This window comes from Panulirus ornatus, chromosome 61, assembly GCF_036320965.1.
Source record: "Panulirus ornatus isolate Po-2019 chromosome 61, ASM3632096v1, whole genome shotgun sequence".
Taxonomy (NCBI): domain Eukaryota; kingdom Metazoa; phylum Arthropoda; class Malacostraca; order Decapoda; family Palinuridae; genus Panulirus; species Panulirus ornatus.
Genome location: NC_092284.1, coordinates 3275390 through 3297889, shown reverse-complemented (window position 1 = coordinate 3297889; position 22500 = coordinate 3275390). Strand labels below are relative to the sequence as shown.

General features: G+C 39.4%; 1 protein-coding gene across 2 annotated transcripts in view; it reads left to right on the top strand.

Annotated features, from left to right (window-relative positions):
- LOC139767428 (uncharacterized) overlaps positions 1 to 22500 on the top strand; it is a 26188-nt gene that overhangs the window by 2906 nt on the left and 782 nt on the right. The window contains exons 1-5 of one of the 2 annotated variants that reach the window (XM_071696804.1): positions 2771 to 2998; positions 4728 to 4913; positions 12045 to 12258; positions 13734 to 13958; positions 17159 to 22500. The exon at positions 17159 to 22500 is cut by the window's right edge and continues 782 nt beyond it. In XM_071696804.1, coding sequence (XP_071552905.1) covers positions 2909 to 2998; positions 4728 to 4913; positions 12045 to 12258; positions 13734 to 13958; positions 17159 to 17844 — 1401 coding nt within the window. In that variant the 5' untranslated portion in view covers positions 2771 to 2908 and the 3' untranslated portion in view covers positions 17845 to 22500. Of the gene's footprint in view, positions 1 to 2770; positions 2999 to 4727; positions 4914 to 12044; positions 12259 to 13733; positions 13959 to 17158 lie in introns of those variants that run through there. The other variant, XM_071696803.1, reaches the window with a different exon arrangement.

The following is a 22500-nucleotide window of genomic DNA, read 5'->3' as shown; positions in this document are numbered from 1 at the left end:
AAATACCCGATCCAGCCATATTATATAAATCTTTCCTTCCTGTCTCCTCTCCTGTCCCTTTCTGTCAACAGAGGTGGCTAACTGGCCATTATCAATGTCACTCCGCGTCATAAATGCCGCCATATTGCTTTTTTTATTTTGATGTGGCAACGGGGCTAAAATATTTTAAACGTCATTTTACTTTTCCCTCAAAGGCAAAAACTATGTCCCTAATAATGAAATAAAGTCTTTATCATTTTATTAATAAGATATCGGTGATATATAACGTCTTTATGGCGTTTAAATGGATTAGTTATCGGTTTATATAAGAGAGCGGCACGAAATCGTGTGTTGCTATGCGCGTGCGCACGCCACACGGTTTATTTTCTGGAGGACGAACGACGCCGAGTCGGCAACAAGTCCCTGTAATGTTTTACCTTGAGCCAATCACTAATGCACGACGTGATTATTAACGGGTTATCTTGATTATCTTATCATTTATATAATTCCTAAGTGAACATAGAGAACACTTAAGGTTCCGTGTATATATCAAGATATATAGTTTAGTTAAAAAAAAAGGCCTTGACGGCGTTACTAAGCGTCTTAAGTGGTGTAAAAAAAAGTCTCCGTCGTTGATCGTACTGGGGGGAAAATGATAATGTCCCTGCCCCAGCCGATACGCCCTTGTTGCTACCTGCCATCTTGGGTGATCATATCTGATATATTTTATGATATAATGGGTATATTCGGGCACTTTAAATACGGCTGGGTATATCAGGCATGGATATATCATGTTATTTGTTAGATGTGATGTGTGGTGAGCGCTACGCGCTTGTTTTACAGGTAATACATTGCCGTAAACACACACACACACTTTCTCATATGCAAATTAATGCATAAATTACCACCATTCTTAGAAGCCACTGCGAAATATAAATAAAAAATTTATATATATAAATTCCCAGGGGTCGCCGATAGACAAGACGGTGAAATATCTATCGTCCAAAGTAGGAAATTATTAATTGGCTCGACCAAAAGGTGAAAGTATGATTGACCAAGGTAACCAAATCTAGGTCAGTGGCGACATGTTTCCCTTTATTTTGCCGACAATGGCGGCTTGTCCCCCATCCCTCCACAATACGTTGGATTTATTATAAATTTATTTAATTTTTGGATTCATTATAGATTTATTTAATTAATCAGAAGTTAGAAATAAAGGGGGAAAAAAGGTATTAAAATTTTTCGGATTATACCTTCCTATTCACACCTTATTTAACCGTCTTCCGGGATTATTTATATAACTAAGAAGCTACCCATATAAACAAGGTGTTATAAATATATATAATGGCTTCTATATACATCAGGGGGGTCTAGGAAGAAGGGGGGGCGCCCATATTTCGAAAAAAAATTGGAATAATTAAAATTGTTTCCTGCCATTTAGCAGACGACATAATTAAAACTAATTTTCACTAATTTTTGTTTATATTATTTTGTGTATTATCCTCTTTCTGATAAATGACCATTAACTACCGAATTAATGGTGGTTTAAATCACCCTAACCATTTTAGCCTCGAATGAGCAGACGCAATTGAAATGTATATGGTATCGTGCAATTTATATACATTATTTATTTCCTGAATAATTGATTTAGTTACATTTATCTATGGACGTTGAACTACCCTTGAGTATATTGTTCTATTAAATGACCTGCTAACAAGTTTGAATGGTCGTTAATGGTTAGATGGACACTATACACATTATACATATTAAAGGGTGAAAAATTTATATTAAATGTATATTCCTAATCGGCTGTGATGTTTTTATTTATCAATAACCAACAGTCAGTTCATCAAAATCCATTAACTTTGATCAAAAGCAAACTATTAAACGTAAATAAAAGAAATTGCTCCTCTAATGCCTAGCTTTATTTAGGAAACTAATTATTATATTTATCATTATTTATTTATTTTATATATATGAGTTATTGAAGGCATGGTTGTATTTTAACAAGACTTTATTTATGAAATGATTCCTCCATTGTTACACCTACAATATATACATTAACTTGGTAGTTATTTATCTCTACGATTTATTTAATTATAGTGTAATTAACTGTATGCCGATGGGGGATTATAATTAATGTATTCAGGGAAAAAATAAAGTTTTGAAGTTGCCTTAAAGAATGAACGAATGACGTTGGGGTAACAAGGTAATTATCAAAGCAGTAGTTGAGCCATTTAAACAGTTTATACACACACACACACACATACACACACACACACACACATATACACACACACACACACACACATATATATATATATATATATATATATATATATATATATATATATATATATATATATATATATATATATATATATGTTACAATAAGGATCACGGATTTCGACACGGTACGTGTGATCGTATGATTAACCATCTATATCCTTCCCAAATGAGCCTAATGAATCATTAATGGCATCTTTGGATTATTAATTGATAATTGAAGTTTAAAGAGAACTTCGGGACCGCCATGAGAGTTGTCAAATGTTTGTTAGTAAACGAAGCGCAAGGCGAGGCGTCCATGTTTTGTGTGTCACATCATCGTAACGTCGTGAATTAATTTATTTTTTCATGGGTTTGATCATGATTATTAATGAATGATAATGTAATCAAATTATTTATATATTTTTTAAGATGTAGTTACGATTAAAGAGAGGGTTTAAAGTAATAGTTTATTCATTGTTATGTTGGAGATATGGCAACGGTGGAGACTTTCCGGTCCACAAGTTACACATCAGCCCTCAGTCGGGCCAGGATTTTGGGGTGGGTTGATAGTGACCCTCTAAGTTCTCCTCTCACTCTCACTCACTCGCCGGTGCTCTCACTCGTCTCACTCGTTCGATTCCCCCTCGCGCACCCCGTCAATATGGCGAAGAACCACCTGCGGGACAAGCTGACGGACAATGAGCTGGACCTCAGTATGATGAACCTGACCGAAGTGCCCGTCAAGGAGATAGTGAGTTTTGGGGGGCCATTTTTTTTGGTGTTTTTGCCTTTAAATGGTCTTTAAGGGGACATTTAAATTGCCCAGGTGGTTTGAGGGGGGTGTGGTATAGGAGGGGTTGGGTTGGGTCGTTTGTATGGGGGTTAGCGGGTGGATGCCATCTGGTGGGAGTTGAAGGTACTGTTTGGGTCACTTGAGGCCTAAAGCTCCCGCCCTCCTTTAGGGTCGTGTATATTACCCTCGAGGCAACGACGGGACGACACCCCCTTTTTTCTAATACGACCTTTGAACTCCACTGGACGACCTGGGTTTTTAAAAGGGGTCGTTTGTAGTGGCTATAGGTCCCCTCTGGCTTGGGGTCGTGTTTAGGGGGTGTCGTCTTCTCGCTAGACGGACGACCTGTCGCTGGAATGTCTGTTCAGGACGGGAAAGACGGTCATTTTATTTTGCCGACGGATGTACCGGCATTGCTGGGGTCTGGTGCTATTATGCCGACAGTAGGCATTACTTCCGTCTTTATTGACTTTAATTGAATATTTGATGAATTTCTACTATATTCGCCTAGGGTTGAAAATACATTAATGCGTATTGAATTCGAATGCTAGATTTTATAAACTTGGGCAGTAGATTTGCGGGCTATCAACATTGGGGAAATACGGGTTAACTTTACGTAAAAAGTAGGTAATACACTTGTACAAAAAATCTTGTGTACAAGAACCTTATCGAACATTTTTTTTTTTTAAGCAAAGATAAATAGCAGAAAGATGACAGCTTTAAATTAGCCTTCTGCTGGAGATTGTACGTCCATTTCCTGTCACTGGCATGTCGACATGCGTCGTTACATGATGCTTAGTTGTGGTTTCGACGCATATTTTTTACCAGAATGTTGAATTTTAAGTTAGATATCAACAGCAAGGAAGCATAGCTAACATTCTCATATTACTATTAATTTTTTATGAATTGTCTACTTTTGCGGTCTGTTTTATGTGTATATCTCTGGCACGTTTCCTTTGGGAATATCCTCAAGGGGGTTGGCCACAAAAGCCTCCTAACTTATAAACTCCGGTGCCACTTATTTTGCCTTTAGAACCTCGCTCTTAATGGCCACTAGCAAAGCGCAGCTTTAGCACAACATTTCCAGAGGCTTCTACCTAATGTTCCTGTAGATTTCTTCGACCTAATGTGTCTGATGTTAACCTATTACTCCTACCTAATGCACGTTAACCCCTTATTTTTCTGTGATGTATATGACTTTTACAACTGTTTACTTAGGAGTTGAAATAAACTATTTTTTTTATCTGCAATAAAATGGCATCATAAGAGTAATAAAACAATCTAGAGGCAAGTAATATAGGCTTTAACTTACAAGGAAGAAATATAAAGTTTGAAGCAGTAGCATATTGATATTACATCCAGCTGTCATATTGGATTTACACTATCAGATCACGAAGCATGATTTTGAATATGGTATTATTCCATCATGTGTATAATGGAATTAATTGACATTATGAATGGAGGGATAGACAATGGTTGAGCCTCGGATAACATTGAAAGACTAATTAAAATATTTTGAAGTAGCAAGTTATTACATAATATCCCTGTCTTTGAAATGAATGATTGTAAAAAAAATTTATTTACCTTTTTACATTAATGATCTATTTAGTATTCATAGATAATTGTGAAAAATAGTTGCAAGAAATAAGGTTTCTTATTCTTACCTTAACAATTTTTATCCTCACAGGCAGCATTACCAAAGGCCACGAAAATTGACCTGTCCAACAACCAGCTTACGACTTTGCCGTCCAGCTTTGCCCAGTCTTTGGGCAACATCACCCACCTGGAACTGGGATCAAACAAGTTGAAGGAAATTCCAGATAATTTCTTTAAACTGCAAAATTTGAAACATCTTGACCTCTACAACAATCAGGTTCGATCATGTTTTTTGTAATTTTTCATTATTTTGTGTTTGGTAACTTGGTTTTTGACAAGCACGTCACTTTCCTCATTACCTCCTGTGGTCATTCGCCATTCCAAAATTTTAGTGAATCCTATTAGTAGGTTTAAATATCCTCAGGCTCTGGTGAAATCGGTTATCTGTTAAAGCAAAATGTCTTTGGGAATGGAAGATTTTTATCAATATCAGCCATTAGGAATCGGTAGTGAATAGTCATCATTAACAAAACCTAAATATGATACATTAATAGTAAGAAAGTTCGGTGAATATTTTTAGAGACAAAACCTGAAAACTTTTTGCACTTAAAGTCCATATAGTAGAAGCACTTGTTTTCATCCAGTAATTTATTCAGCTCCAGTTGTCTGGTCATTATGGTCAGACTTGGTGCTTAGCCACCAGAAACCATGTGTTTGAGGGAAAGTGACTGGTTCTGTTTGTATTGAGTCTGATTCCTCTTTGCTCCCATTCTGTAGAATTTAGAATGATTCTCAAAGGTTTCATGGATTATAACTACAGTTTTATTATTTTATTTATAATAATTGCAGTCTCCCGCATTAGCGAGGTAGCGCAAGGAAACATGAAAGAATTGCCCTAACCCAACCACATGCATATGTATATACACAAATGCCCACACACGCACATATACATACTTATACATTTCAATGTATACATACATATACGTACACACATATACATATCTACACATGTACATATTCATACTTGCTGCCTTCATCCATTTCCACCCAACACACATGAAATAGCACCCCCCTGTGAATTAGCACTAGGAAAAGACAAAAAGGCCATATTCGTTCACTCAGTCAATAGCTTTCATGTGTAATGCGTTGAAACCACAGCTCCCTATCCACATCCAGACCCCATAAAAATTTCCGTGTTTACCCCAGATGCTTCACATACCCTGATTCAATCCATTGACAGCACGTCGACCACGGTATACCACATTGTTCCAATTCACTCTATTCCTTGCATGCCTTTCACCCTCCTGTATGTTCAGGCCCTGATTGCTCAAAATCTTTTTCACCCCATCTTTCCACCTCCAATTTGTACTCACACTTCTCATTACCTTTACCTCTAACACATACATTCTCTTTGTCAATTTTTTCCTTACTCATTCTCTCCATGTGATCAAACCATTTCAATACACCCTCTTCTGCTCTTTCAACCACACTCTTTTTATAGCCACACATCTCTTACCTTTTCGTTACTTACTCGACCAAACCACCTCCCACCACATATTGCCCTCAAACATTTCATTTCCAACACATCCACCCTCCTCTGCACAACCCTATCTGTAGCACATGCCTCACAACCATATAACATTGTTGGAACCACTATTCCTTCAAACATACCCATTTTTGCTCTCCGAGATAACATTCTCGCCTTCCACACATTCTTCAACATTCCCAGAACCTTTGCCCCTTCCCACACCTTGTGACTCACTTCCAATTCCATGGCTCCAGCCACTGCTATCATGAGTTTATTCTACTTTGTCGCTGTCTCCCACGTTAGTGAGGTAGCGCAAGGAAGCAGATGAAAGAATGGCCCAACCCACCCAAAATACTCATGTATATACATACATGTCCACACATGCACATATACATACCTATACATTTCAACGTGTACATAGATGTACATACACAGACATGTACATAGATACACATGTATGTGCTACCTTTATTCATTCCCGTTGCCACCCCGCCACACCTGAAATGACTCCCCCTTCCCTCCACACACGTGCGAGGTAGCTCTAGGAAAGGACAACAAAGGCCACATTCGTTCATACTCACTCTAGCTGTCATGTATAATGCACCAAAACCACAGCCTGGGGATAGGGGAGAAAGAATACTTCCCACACATTCCCTGTGTGTCATAGAAGGCGACTAAAGGGGACGGGAGTGGGGGGGCTAGAAACCCTCCCCCTCCTTGTATTTAAACTTTCTAAAAGGGGAAACAGAATTGTTATAATTATTTATATTATCACATGGGAGGTGGGCAGATTAGAAAGGGTATTGAGTGTTGGGATGAAGTAAGATTATTAGTGAAAGAGAAGAGAGGCATTTGGATGATATTTGCAGGGAAATAGTGCAAATGACTGGGAGATGTATAAAAGAGAGGCAGGAGGTCAACAGAAAGGTGCAAGAGGTGAAAGAGAGGGCAAATGAGAGTTGGGGTGAGAGAGTATCATTGAATTTTAGGGAGAATAAAAAGATGTTTTGGAATGAGGTAAATAAAGTGCGCAAGTCAAGAGAACTAATGTGAACATCGGTGAAGTGGGCTAATGGGGAGGTGATAACTAGTGGTGATGGGAGATGTAGTGAGTATTTTGAAGTTTTGTTGAATGTGTTAGATGATAGAGTGGCAGATATAGGGTATTTTGGTCTAGGTGGTGTGCAAAGTGAGAGGGTTAGGGAGAATGATTTGGTAAAGAGAGAAGAGGTAGTAAAAGCTTTGCAGAAGATGAAAGCTGGCAAGGCAGCGGGTTTGGATGGTATTGCAGTGGAATTTATTACAAGGGGGTGACTGTTGTTGACTGGTTGGTAAGGATATTTAATGTATGACTCAAAGTGAGGTGCCTGATGATTGGCAGAATGCATGCATAGTACCATTGTACAAAGGCAAAGGGGATAAGGGTGAGTGCTCAAATTACAGAGGTATAAGTTTGTTGAGTATTCCTGGGAAATTACATGAGAGGGTATTGATTGAGAGGGTGAAGGCATGTACAGAGCATCAGATTGGGGAAGAGCAGTATGGTTTCAGAAGTGGTAGAGGATGTGTGGATCAGGTTTGAAGAATGTGAGAAATACTTAGAAAACCGGATGGATTTGTATGTAGCATTTATGGATCTGGAGAAGGCATATGATAGAGTTGATAGAGATACTCTGTGGAAGGTATTAAGAATCTATGGTGTGGAAGGCAAGTTGTTAGAGGCAGTGAAAAGTTTTTATCGAGGATGTAAGGCATGTGTACAAGTAGGAAGAGAGGAAAGTGATTGGTTCTTGGTGAATGTCAGTTTGCAGCAGGGGTGCGTGATGTCTCCATGGTTAATTTGTTTATGGATGTGGTTGTTAGGGAGATGAACGAAAGAGTTTTGGAGAGAGGGGCAAGTATGCAGTCTGTTGTGGATGAGAGCTTGGGAAGTGTCAGTTGTTGTTCGCTGATGATACAGCATTGGTGGCTGATATGAGTGAGAAACTGCAGAAGCTGGTGACTGACTGTGGTAAAGTATGTGAAAGGAGAAAGCTGAGAGTAAATGTAAATATGAAGGTTATTAGGTACAGTAGCGTTGAGGAACAAATCAATTGGGAGGCAAGTTTGAGAGGAGAAAAACTGGAGTAAGTGAAGTGTTTTAGATATCTGGGAGTGGATTTGGCAGTGGATGGAACCATGGAAGCAGAAGTGAGTCACAGGGTGGGGGAGGGGGCGAAAGTTCTGGGAGCATTGAAAAAATGTGTGGAAGGCGAGAACATTTATCTCAGAAAGCAAAAATGGGTTATGTTTGACAGAATAGTGGTTCCAACAATGCTCTATGGTTGCAAGGCATGGGCTATAGATAGAGTTGTGTAGAGGAGGGTGGATGTGTTGGAAATGAGATGTTTGAGGACAGTATGTGGTGTGAGTTGGTTTGATCGAGTAAGTAATGAAAGGGTAAGAGAGATGTGGTAATAAAAAGTGTGGTTGAGAGAGCAGAGGAGGGTGTTTTGAAATGGTTTAGTATGATGGAGAGAATGAGTAAGGAAAGATTGACAAAGAGGATATATGTGTCAGAGGTGGAGGGAATGAGGAGAAGTGGGAGACCAAATTGGAGGTGGAAAGTGAGTGATCGGGGCATGAACATGCAGGAGGGTGAAAGGCTTGCAAGGAATAGTGAATTAGAACGATGTGGTATACGGGGGTCGAAATGCTGTCAGTGGATTGAACCAGGGCATGTGAAGCGTCTGGGGTAAACCGTTGAAAGTTCTGTGGGGCCTGGATGTTGAAAGGGAGCTGTGGTTTCAGTGCATTATACATGACAGCTAGAGACTGGGTGTGAATGATTGTGGTCTTTATTGTCTTTTCCTAGTGCTACCTCCTGTGCTTGCGGGGGAAGGGGGTTGTCATTTCATATATATGCCTGTTTATGTATATATATGTATGTTATGTGTAGGTATGTATGTGCGTGTGTGGACGTGTATGTATATACGTGTGTATGTGGATGGGTTGGGCCATTCTTTTGTCAGTTTCCTTGCACTACCTCGCTAATGCGGGAGACTGACAAAGTTTAATATATAATGTATATTATTTTTTATTATACTTTGTCACTGTCTCCCATGTTTGCGAGGTAGTGCAATGAAACAGACGAAAGAATGGCCCAACCCATGCACATGTATATACACAAATGCCCACACATGCACATATACATACCTATACATTTCAGTGTATACATACATATACATACACAGACATATACATACATATACACATGCACATATTCATATTTCCTGCCTTTATCCATTCCTGTTGCCACTCCGTCACACATGGATTGAACCAGGGCATGTGAAGCATCTGGGGTAAACCATGGAAGTTTTGTGGGGCCTGGATGTGTAAAGGGAGCTGTGGTTTCGGTGCATTATACATGACAGCTAGAGACTGAGTGTGAACGAATGTGGCCTTGTCTTTTCCTCGTGCTACCTCGTGCGCATGCGGGTGGGTATGTCATTTCATGTGTGGTGGGTTGGCGACGGGAATGAATAAAGGCAGCAAGTATGAATTATGTACGTGTATATATGTATGTCTGTGTGTGTGTGTGTATATATATATATATATATATATATATATATATAGGGGAGAAAGAATACTTCCCACGTATTCCCTGCGTGTCGTAGAAGGCGACTAAAAGGGGTAGGAGCGGGTGGCTGGAAATCCTCCCCTCTCAATTTTTTTTAATTTTCCAAAAGAAGGAACAGAGAAGGGGGCCAGGTGAGGATATTCCCTCAATGGCCCAGTCCTCTGTTCTTAACGCTACCTCACTAACGCGGGAAATGGTGAATAGTTTGAAAAAATATATTTTTTTTTTTTTTTTTTTTTTTTCCAAAAGAAGGAACAGAGAAGAGGGCCAGGTGAGGATATTCCCTCAAAGGTCCAGTCCTCTGTTCTTAACGCTACCTCGCTATCGCGGGAAATAGCGAATAGTATGAAAAAAAAAAAAAATATATATATATATATATATATATATATATATATATTATCCCTGGGGATAGGGGATTAAGAATACTTCCCACGTATTCCCTGCGTGTCGTAGAAGGCGACTAAAAGGGAAGGGAGCGGGGGGCTGGAAATCCTCCCCTCTTTTTTTTTTTTTTAATTTTCCAAAAGAAGGAACAGAGGGGGCCAGGTGAGGATATTCCAAAAAAGGCCCAGTCCTCTGTTCTTAATGCTACCTCGCTAACGCGGGAAATGGCGAATAGTTTGAAAAAAAAAAAATATATATATATATATATATATATATATATATATATATATATATATATATATATATAGTGAATTGGAACGATGTGGTATACTGGGGTCGACATGGTGTCAATGGATTGAACCAGGGCATGTGAAGCGTTTGGGGTAAACCATGGAAAGTTCTGTGGGGCCTGGATGTGGAAAGGGAGCTGTGGTTTCAGGGCATTATCACATGACAGCTAGAGACTGAGTGTGAACGAATAGGGCCTTTGTTGTCTTTTCCTAGCACTACCTCACACACATGAGGGGGAAGGATGTTGTTATTCCATGTGTGGCGGGGTGGCGATGGGAATGAATAAAGGCAGACAGTATGAATTATGTACATGGGTATATATGTATATGTCTGTGTGTGTATATATATGTATACGTTGAGATGTATAGGTATGTATGTGGTGTGTGTGGACGTGTATGTATATACATGTGTATGTGGGTGGGTTGGGCCATTCTTTCGTCTGTTTCCTTGCACTACCTCGCTGGCGCGGGGGGCGGCGACGGGGCAAAGTGAATAAATAGATAAATATATATAGGGGAGAAAGAATACTTCCCACGTATTCCCTGCATGTCGTAGAAGGCGACTAAAAGGGAAGGGAGCGGGGGGCTGGAAATCCTCCCCTCTCATTTTTTTTTAAATTTTCCAAAAGAAGGAACAGAGAAGGGGGCCATATGAGGATATTCCCTCAAAGGCCCAGTCCTCTGTTCTTAACGCTACCTCGCTAATGCGGGAAATGGCGAATAGTATGAAAAAAAAAATATATATATATATATATATAATATATATATATATATGTGTGTGTGTGTGTGATCGGGGCCTGAGCATGCAGGAGGGTGAAGTGAAAGGAGGGCAAGGAATAGAGTGAATTGGAGCGATGTAGTATACCGGGGTTGACGTGCTGTCAGTGGATTGAATCAAGGCATGTGAAGTGTCTGGGGTAAACCATGGAAAGCTGTGTAGGTATGTATATTTGCGTGTGTGGATGTATGTATATACATGTGTATGGGGGTGGGTTGGGCCATTTCTTTCGTCTGTTTCCTTGCGCTACCTCGCAAACGCGGGAGACAGCGACAAAGCAAAAAAAAAAAAAAAATATATATACGTTGAAATGTATAGGTATGTATATTTGCATGTGTGGATGTGTATGTATATACATGTGTATGTGGGTGGGTTTGGCCATTCTTTTGTCTGTTTCCTTGCGCCACTTCGCTAACGCAGGAGACAGCGACAAAGTATAGTATAAAAGAATATAAATATTATACCTGCATTCTTGAAGCTTCCTGTCTCCCCAACATTATGAACACATTCAGCACACCTCTAAACCCCCACACATCTAAGATGCAATGTCCACATTGAAGATGTGATGCACTCTCCTCAGAGATGTGTATATAACACAGCACTTTGTTAACCGTGGGCACACCCAAGGGATGTGACTGATTTTCTTAATGCTATGGTAGCCCATAGAAGGAGCTTCTGGGGCAGGAGATGTCTGGAACAGACAAACGATGGCCTCGTTTGTACACATATGTTATTCTCTTAATTCACAAGAATTTTTTTTGTGTAGAAAAAATGTGTTGCATTCCTGTTGATTGTTTTTTGTTTTACAGCTTGCAAATTTACCCGTTTCATTCTGCCAACTGCGGAGCCTAAAGTGGCTGGACTTGAAGGGTAACCCACTTAACGCCAAACTAAGGAAGATTGCTGGAGATTGCCTTAACCAGAGGGAGTGTGAAGCTGCTGCACGGAACATTGTGGGACACCTGAAGAAACTGCAGACTCAGATGGAAAACGAAAAGCAGGAAAAATTAAGAAAAGAGAAAGGTGAGCAAATATTAATATGTTCTGATAAGAAAAGAAAAAAGGTGGGCAAATATAACCTCTGTCTTAATAAGAAAAGGGAAAGGTGAGCGAATATTACTCGTGTTTATGCTGAGGAGTAATTGTGTGTCATTTTTGTCTAGCTGTGTGGTTAAACAAGACTGGAATTTGTGATATTATTAAAATGGGTGTGAAGTACCTATTGTTCCAAATGTGCTAATTCTGCTCATGTTCTTTAGCAGTTTTTTGGAAGGTACATATACAGAAAGCCTACCAATGTTTGTTCAAGAAGATATATTTTGTTGGATCCCAGTTAAAGTATCCTAGATCTTTTATCGATAGATCTCATAAGTTGGTAAAGAAAGTCTTTTTGGAGACTCTTAAATATAGTATGAGTTGTTTGGCTTGTGTACTGTATCTAGGACTGCGTAGCAGGCATCGTTTGAAAACCGTCAGGCTGTAGGGAGGTTTCCCCTTTTAAAACAAGTACTTTAGTACTTTAGGGTAAGAGAGAGGTGTGGTAATAAAAAGAAGAGTGGTTGAGAGAGCAGAAGAGGGTGTATTGAAATGGTTTGGTCACATGGAGAGAATGAGTGGGGAAAGATTGACAAAGAGGATATATGTGTCAGAGGTGGAGGGAATGAGAAGTGGGAGAACAAATTGGAGGTGGAAGGATGGAGTGAAAAAGATTTTGAGCGATCGGGGCCTGAACATGCAGGAGGGTGAAAAGCGTGCAAGGAATAGTGAATTGTAATGATGTATACCGGGGTCGACGCACTGTCAGTGGATTGAACTAGGGCATGTGAAGCATCTGGGGTAAACCAAGGAAGGTTTTGTGGGGCCTGGATGTGGAAAGAGAGCTGTGGTTTAAGTGCATTATACATGACAGCTAGAGACGAGTGTGAACGAATGTGGCCTTTGTTGTCTTTTCCTAGAGCTACCTCACACGCATGCGGGGGGAAGGGGGTGTCTTTTAATGTGTGACGGGGTGGCGACGGAAATCAATAAAGGCAGACTATTAATTATGTATGTATATTTCTGTATGTATGTATATATTGAAATGTATAGGTATGTATATGTGCATGTGTGGACGTGTATGTATATACATTATGTGGGTGGGTTGGGCTATCCTATTGTTTGTTTCCTTGCGCTACCTTGTTAATGTGGGAGACAGTGACAAAGTATAATAAATAAATACTTTAGTTGTATGATTTTCTAGATTTTTTTGTGTGGTTAATTAGGATCTTGCAGAATGTTTTCTTGTGAATCTTCTATGTTTAAAATTGTAGTTTCCTTGTAGACATGATGAATGATTCTAGAATAACTAGCCTAAGAGTAAAATTGGTTTTCCCTTCTCATCCCATTAGTAATGTGAATGTCAGCAACATTTCGATTGAATGCAGTAGAAAGGGTAACTCGTATATAAAAGAAGGGGTCACAAAGTTTACAAATCTGGACCACAGTCTTTTTTCTTGTAGAAAAGGAAGAAAGTCGTGCTCGAGCCGAGGAAGAGAAGTTAGCCAAAAAACGAGCAGAAAAGAAAGCGGCCAGGGAAAAAAGGAAAGCTGAGCAGCGAGCCCTTCTTCAGACCAAGAAGCCAGAAGTGAATGGAACTGTGAGCGTAGAGAAGCAGTACAGTGCAGTACCCAAACCAACTTCTCCACGCAAGCAGAAGAAAGCAAAATCAGGTGTGATGTGGCAAGGTGAGGCTTCTGTGTCTGTAACTTTAATGCAAGTGTGTGAACAGCACCTTTTTAAACCATTCCTGAGAGTAGGTTTAACTCTGTGTAGTAGCATGTGGGTGTCGTTATCCCTTTTGTGATGCCTTCAAAAAGAAGTCGAGAGCATGGAAATATGGTTGTATGCTAGAGAACAGGTTGGATATAATGCTTACCACTCGGTAAGGTTAAAGATAGATGAACGTCAGAAATTGAGGCTTCAGTTTGAGTGGATAAGGTAAGTTGTGTGGTTGGACAGTGAAAGGACTTAATGTGGGTCACATGTTTCATTGAGGAAGTGGCATTGGTAGGACGTTTATCTCTTCGTTAGAATGTTAGATGAGATTGTGGATTTGGAAAGAGTGTAGCAATACTTTGTGTCTCGCAAGTTTATTGTAAAATTTTGAAATGATTTATAGCATATTTGGGTGCAGCACTGTCAACTAGAGGCAGAAAACTATAAGGCTGTGAAGTTTGAGGCTTTTTAAGTAGATACTGAATTAATATAGTTTGATATTGTGATCATTGGAGTAGTAAAGTGAAAGTTTTAAGTATCAATCCTTGGGTCACTATAAACATCAGTTTGTCTTTGATGTATTCTCCAAGTATTCTCTGATGCTTGGAGGCATTTTTCCATATTCATAAAGATATATATATATATATATATATGAAGTCTGTTGGGGATGAGAGAGCTTGGGAAGTGAGTCAGTTGTTGTTCGCTGATGATACAGCGCTGGTGGCTGATTCATGTGAGAAACTGCAGAAGCTGGTGACTGAGTTTGGTAAAGTGTGTGGAAGAAGAAAGTTGAGAGTAAATGTGAATAAGAGCAAGGTTATTAGGTACAGTAGGGGTGAGGGTCAAGTCAATTGGGAGGTGAGTTTGAATGGAGAAAAACTGGAGGAAGTGAAGTGTTTTAGATATCTGGGAGTGGATCTGTCAGCGGATGGAACCATGGAAGCGGAAGTGGATCATAGGGTGGGGGAGGGGGCGAAAATTTTGGGAGCCTTGAAAAATGTGTGGAAGTCGAGAACACTATCTCGGAAAGCAAAAATGGGTATGTTTGAGGGAATAGTGGTTCCAACAATGTTGTATGGTTGCGAGGCGTGGGCTATGGATAGAGATGTGCGCAGGAGGATGGATGTGCTGGAAATGAGATGTTTGAGGACAATGTGTGGTGTGAGGTGGTTTGATCGAGTAAGTAACGTAAGGGTAAGAGAGATGTGTGGAAATAAAAAGAGCGTGGTTGAGAGAGCAGAAGAGGGTGTTTTGAAATGGTTTGGGCACATGGAGAGAATGAGTGAGGAGAGATTGACCAAGAGGATATATGTGTCGGAGGTGGAGGGAACGAGGAGAAGAGGGAGACCAAATTGGAGGTGGAAAGATGGAGTGAAAAAGATTTTGTGTGATCGGGGCCTGAACATGCAGGAGGGTGAAAGGAGGGCAAGAAATAGAGTGAATTGGAGTCATGTGGTATACAGGGGTTGACGTGCTGTCAGTGGATTGAAGCAAGGCATGTGAAGCGTCTGAAGTAAACCATGGAAAGCTGTGTAGGTATGTATATTTGCGTGTGTGGACGTGTGTATGTACATGTGTATGGGGGGGGGGCATTTCTTTCGTCTGTTTCCTTGCGCTACCTCGCAAACGCGGGAGACAGCGACAAAGTATAAAAAAAAAAAAAAAAAAAAAAAAAAAATATAAAGATAGGGGAGAAAGAATACTTCCCACGTATTCCCTGCGTGTCGTAGAAGGCGACTAAAAGGGAAGGGAGCGGGGGGGGCTGGAAATCCTCCCCTCTTTTTTTCTTTTTTTTTTTTTTCTTTTTTTTTTTTCCAAAAGAAGGAACAGAGAAGAGGGCCAGGTGAGGATATTCCCTCAAAGGCCCAGTCCTCTGTTCTTAACGCTACCTCGCTATCGCGGGAAATGGCAAATAGTATGAATAAAAAATAAATAAATAAATAAATAAAAGTCATTCCTGACAAATTTCAGTGACTTAGCAGAACCGGAATTTCTGCCATGAGTTAGTAGTTGCATGGTGATGTTAAATCAAGGTGATGAAAGTACAGAATGTGACATTATTTGGTGAAAGAGACTTTAGGCAAGGTGCCTGTCAAAGGTTATTTGACTTTCCATGACTAGTAACTAATTACCAGTGGGAACCCAGATCCTGAGTTTTCCAGGATGTGGAGACTGGTTGTGTAAGAGTGAAGCGAGAGGCTGCATGCTTGTTTGACCCCATGATAGTGGAGAGCTGAGCTTGGTACCAGTGGAGCCTCTTGACTTAAATGAATGTGACATCGTCCCTTCATAGTCTGTTCAGTATTGGACATTTACACCCGATTGCTTGGTATCTGTCGTTTGTCCAGTTTCTCTTGATCTTTGCTGTAATCTTGTGGTTGTGTGCTTTGTTAGTTAGAAAGTACATTTCTTAGCATAATCAAAATTGGCATTTCTCGTCTTAATTAAAATTTTGCATGGAAGATTTGTGCAGTTTGCATTATTGTATGTCCTCAGCTTTGGGCAGATGTGGGTGAAAAATGGTGTCCTTAGATATGTATGTCTCTGCTGGGAGGTCTGCTGTCTATTGTGGTAGAGTGTTCAAAATTACTTTTAGACAGATGTTTATATAGTATTTTCAGTGGTGTTTCAGTGTGCGAGACTTAGAAGGGAGATAAATGACTGTTCAGTCATTGACTTTTGAGACTATATTATTGGCAACATAAGTTGATGTGCTTTGTCAGCTTGTTAGGTCTTTTTTTTCGTGTGTGATAAATGCTAAGGGTTGATATCGAGATTTTAAGAGTAATTGGACGACAGTTCTGTACATAATTTCAGTATTTTGTTTTGCTCTTTTATGGTAAAGGAGTACTTATTCCCAGTTTTCCGTATCAAGTTTCTGGTAAGTTTCACAGAATTAAAACCTGTTTTTATTCTAGGTTAGTGTGCATCTTAAATATATAGATTTTGCACCTTCCATATCCTCCTACTTTGAAACATTTTTTTTTCCGAAGGACTTGCTCTTGATGTCATGCATGAATATAGGATTAGAATTGGTCCCTGTTGTTTTCTAGGTTTGGTATGTGTAATAAAAAAAATAGAATGCTGGCAGATAGGGCACAAGCTGAATGAATTTAGATAATAGTGAATGCAGTAAAATAAGTGGTTAAAACCACCTTTTTTTTTTCAGGAAATCGTTGGTCACTGCTAGGTTGGATAAATCTGATTTTGCTTGTGTGTCTTGTGGGAACTACTGGTGTTGCAGTCCACGTCTACACTGATGGTGATTTCTCTTCTTCTGGTGTTGCTGCTGCCTTACCCCGGGTTGTGGAAAATGCAAATGTTTTGGCACGTCTCATGACTGAAGCTGTCCGTTTTGAAAACTTAAAGCAAATTGCGCAAACGTTGGGTACTACGGTAGCAGAAGCTGCCTCTGCTGCGTGGGCTGCACTACAACAGCAGACTGGAGACTTGAGTATTTACACAGATCCTGTTATTGAGAGTGTAACAACGGGATGGATTTGGTTGAAAGTAAACACTCTATTTTGCTATGAATGGATTGTCAATAATGTTGACTGGGAGGCAATATTACTTGCCATCAAATCTTCACTAACCTTCTTGTACGAGCAATGGTTGGTGTTGTGTGAAGAGCTAAGAAAGAATGAAGCATTAATGTCAGTAGTGGCGACCGTTGGGACTCATACTGCTGGTGTTTTAAAGTTTTTGGGGGAAGTGTGGAGTGTTGCATGGGTGCGGTTGAGCTTCATTGTTGAATATGTCCAGGAGGAAGGTCCTGACATATTGGCAGCAGTAAAAGAACAAGCTGCCAGTGCATTGCACAGTGCTAAACAGTCCATTGAAGGTCTCGTAAAGTAAGTCATACTGCTACCTAAGTGCTATTAAAAACTTGCCTCACACTTGATGTTGACCATTGACACTGTATATTATACAGATTACTGTTACAATATATATTCTTGCCAAAGTGATTCCTTTATCTTGTGCTGTAAAGCACAATAACATGATTTTCTTTTTTATGAGTTACGTTATTTCACAAAAGTGGAACGGCTTTAATTTTGATGAAAGATAGTTCTCCTGTGGAGATACACGTTGTGAATCCCTCCCTTTCAGTTGTCAGAGGTAATTCATGTTATTCTTTATTTTGGCTTCTGTTTATTCCTGTAAAATATCAATTTTTTATGATGGTTTAAGGAAACAGATGCCAAGAGAAATTTTTTTTTTTATTATGAATATACTTCTTGAGTTCTGCATAAAACTGGTATGCTATTAAACACAGTATTTGGCTGCAATACAAGCCAGCACATAAGGTTACTTCTGTCAAGATCAGGTTGACAAAATTTTTTTTTTTAAATCCACGTAATCCCGACTATTGGTCTCTTGCTGGCATTTGAGAAATTCTTTTCAGAGAGAGAACTGGGCCAGACTTTGCTGTTGTTTCATGTCTGTGTATTATATTATATATAAAAAAATGGGTATAATTTTATCGCCACTGGATTTAGTACCAATGTGATAGGACAGTGTTTGCCATATTTACTGTGTTATGTTGAAGAATTGAAAAAGTTGTTTATAATAGTTACTTGTTAGGTATTCACATAACACATAACAGCTTTAAAAAAAAAAACCTGGGAGTTTTATTTTTGGACATGTCGTTATAACCTATTTAGGCAATTTGTAACATAAACTGCCGTGAAGTGGAGGTCAGTTTATTGATGAAATGCTTAGTCACCTTTACGATAACAGGGCAGTATTGTATCCTTAATATTAGTGAGCAGAGTTGACTCGAGAGTAGCAATCTATTCACATATCTTCTTGGCCGATTTGCATTGGAACCCTCTTGGCAGCAGCAGATTTTAGTAGCTGACAGCAAACAAGATGGCAGCCCATTTCAGCCCATTTGGTGTAGCAGCCACTTGTGTCATCTATATAGAATCATTGTTGAATATTTCCACAGTAAAGTCACTTGGTATTTAATTCATATAGAGTGAAAATGGGGAAATTCCTAAGTCTAGCCTTATGTTTATATCCGACACCTGTTCCAATTGGAACCCTCTCAAAGGGATGGTCATGGCAACAGAGTCAACATAACTAAAGAACTTCAGTGCTACTTCTTAGCCTTTAGTGCCTCACCCGTAACAGGCCATTGGGAGCAGGTAGTTCTAGTGGTGTGGTGTAGAGGTTCCTATTTAATATTCCTAATGATTACCTGATGCTCCTGCATACTACTACTACTACTACTAAATGTTACTACCTAACACTCCTACTGAAATCTTCGTACCTACTACTACTATATACTGCTCCTTCCATTTTGCCAAAAGGCAGGGCTAGCGCATAGTGCTCATCACGAAAATCTAGAGTTACAAAGAACGAGCTGCGCGAGTTGAGGTGTTGCATATGATAAGGAGAGATTGTGTGTGTTTTTCGATAACTGTTGTTCATATGTTTTGTGCTGTGGACTTTAAAAAAAAATGTAGGTTTTTCTGGGCATGCAAGGAAGAAGTTTCTTGTACAAGCATTTTGTCTTATGGGAACTAATAAGTTTTCTAAACTTCCAGTGTCTTCGGCTTCACAAGGGATGCAAGGTTCACAGCCATGCTAGTTATAGAAACCTAAAAAGCACTACATATTTTTTAGTCGCATTAGGTTTTAAGTTGATCTTCCCTCACAAATAATACGTGCTTCTCAATTTCCTAAGCAGAGCAATTCTCTCTGGCATCTCTGTCTGGTGGTTTATAGGTTTCGTTTAGTTTTTGCATGGTGTTTGAAGACATTTAAATGCAACTGATGCTTTTTTTCCCTTTGGTAGCATGTGATCTAATACTGATGGTCAAATCAGTGATGGCATCGTGAGTGTTGCCAGCTTTGTCACCTCCGAGAACATTACTTCGACCCTCTTCACAGACTCCATTGCCAGACTATTTTGGAGGCTTTATTAAGCTCCACTGCTTTATTTTCGTACCTTTTTATATTTTTGTTTCATGAGAAACTTCAGTGATGGTTTTTTTTCATAGATCACTTGACTGAACCATATAATCGATGCAGAGTTGTTTATAAGTTGTTGCCCCTTTGCCAGACTGTGATTAGCATCCACTTTACTGCCAGCTACGATTGAAAGAAACAGCCGAACCGAGTACTCTTGGGTCTTTTAAAAACATTTTTACAGCTTGAATTCAGATGTTCAAAATGTAGTAGTCCTTCTGAACTGTAGCTTTGTTTGGCCTCCCTACCAAATTGTAGATGGCTTTTTCTTTTCCCAAGGCTAAACAGAACTTCGTAAGTCTGGTTCTTCCTGAACCTAATTGAAGTATGAACAAGTAGCGTTAATAGCTTTCGAGGCATAGACCTTGTGTCAGGAAAGTCAGACATTGAATGTACTTTGTTCCCGCTGGAGTAATCCCTGAATACCTTTGTTCGTAGCATAGTGCTGATACAGACACTCATTGGTTTCTTGACGACACATTGTCCTTATAAATATATCAGCCATAGCAGGAGTGGGTGGAGTTAAGTTTCCAAAATGAGCACATAGAACTTTATCCATGAGAGGGTGGAAGTGATGGTCACCGCCATACCTAGGAACAACATGCGAGCACCACCAGAATAAGTTAGGGAGGATGCAGGAAGAACCAGGGGTGATGTCATTGATGATGGGCTTCAAGAAGGTGCAAATAGGACTTATCCTTGGTAAGTGTTAATCATTTAGTATTTTCTTTTGTTTTCCCATAATTTCAAGTGTGCCATAAAATGATTGAGGCTTGCTCATGCCAGACGAATATTGAAAATTCAGAGAAGATGTAGTTTGTGGTAGAGAAATGACACCATGCGGTGTGTGATGGTGAACTGCTACTGTCACAGGACGGGGCAGACTACCCAGTACGTTTACCACTAACAAATATCTGCATTTGAAAGGCATGTTTAACCTTATATTTTGATAATGCAGAGCGTACCCAAGGAATTTGGAATTTTTCACAGGAATGCGATAATGACTGTTTGAGAGAGTAGTAGTTGGGCATGGAGGAAATATAATGTTGGGCCCTTTTTTTTATAAAGGCGATTACATTTTTTAATAACGTTGACACGCACCATTGATACGAGGTGTTGCAATTAGTCATGGAGATGGGTGAAGTGTTGAGTCTGGCCCTTAAAACCACTAGTTCGTTTTGATGAGTCCTAGATTAGATGGTCTTTAACAATTGATTATGTAAGCAGGCTTATCATTGAGGAGGTAACAAATTCTTTAAATAACACACACACGTACAGAGAACATTTGGTGGACACATGAATTACAAAAGGAAAGATGAATAGTTTTATTGGATTTAAGCTGGTTGTCCTGGATTTGGACAAGGGCATCTATATTTCATAGGTTGTCCAGGCTACACGTACTATGCGTCTTTCCCTGTGGGTGTTTACAGTATACTTGAGGAATTAGTTTTTTGTTCTATTGAAGTACGTTGTAACACATTTCTGAAGAACTTCTGTGAAGGGAAAATGCATTTTCCATTGGGTCTCTTTCATGTTATTTCTTGTTTCTTGGGCTTTGCACAAAACCAGTCAAGGCCAGTTAAAAAATTTGAGGCCAGGATTTTATCTTCATCTGGATGGCATCTTGGTGTTAAACACCAGCAAAGAAATGTCATCCAGAGCTTGAGATTTATGTGTTCAGACTGCTGAATTTAAAAAAAGTTCCACTTGTTTCCAAGCAAACTTGTGAACGTAAACTTGTCTTTCTCTGAGTTTACCTTTGATTAAGCAAAGGTGTACAAAAAAGTCAGGAGAAATTTTTGCCGTTCAGTTGCTCCACATGATAAAGCTGAAGCTTTGTTATATTGTGAATTAACTTTTAAGCTCTCAAGGTTGAAGAGATTTGACAGTTCAGGATCTATAGATGGAAGTCATGGACAGCATATACTAATGTGGTTAGAGGACCAATTTTTCGAGCCATTAGTTTGTTAGTCCTGAAATACATCATCTTTTAACGGTTCATCTAGATTGGGTTAGTTTTAACTTTTGCCTGCAGTCTTTTAGTTTGTATCGTTACTATCAGGATATTTATATTTTAGATAAAAGGTCCCAGGAAATTGACGAGGTAACAATAAATGGTTTGATGGGTGACTCAAAGAACCTAAAAAGGAGAGACTCGTTGTGGAGAAGGTGTTGTCGGGGACGAGATTTATGGATGATGATCAACCTAATTGGATGCAAAGTAATGAAAATTGGGTGTAGTAAAAGGCCGTCTTTTGTAATACTTGTTGCTACATTTTTGAGACAGGTACTAATGGTGGTTGTTGACGGTTTTGTTGCTGTGGCCTCTTTGAGGTATTAGATACAGATTGGTCTGGCAGCTGCCGCTTGCAATTTTACTCTCTCATTCTGATAGTTAAAACTGCCTGACCATTTCTCAAGTCAGACTGTTACACTGTGAAGATTTGTTTTCTGACTTTTCTTTTTAAAATTACAGGGGTACATTTCTAATTGATCCTTATTCAACTAGCACTTTTTTTTTGTTTTTTTCACTAGTGG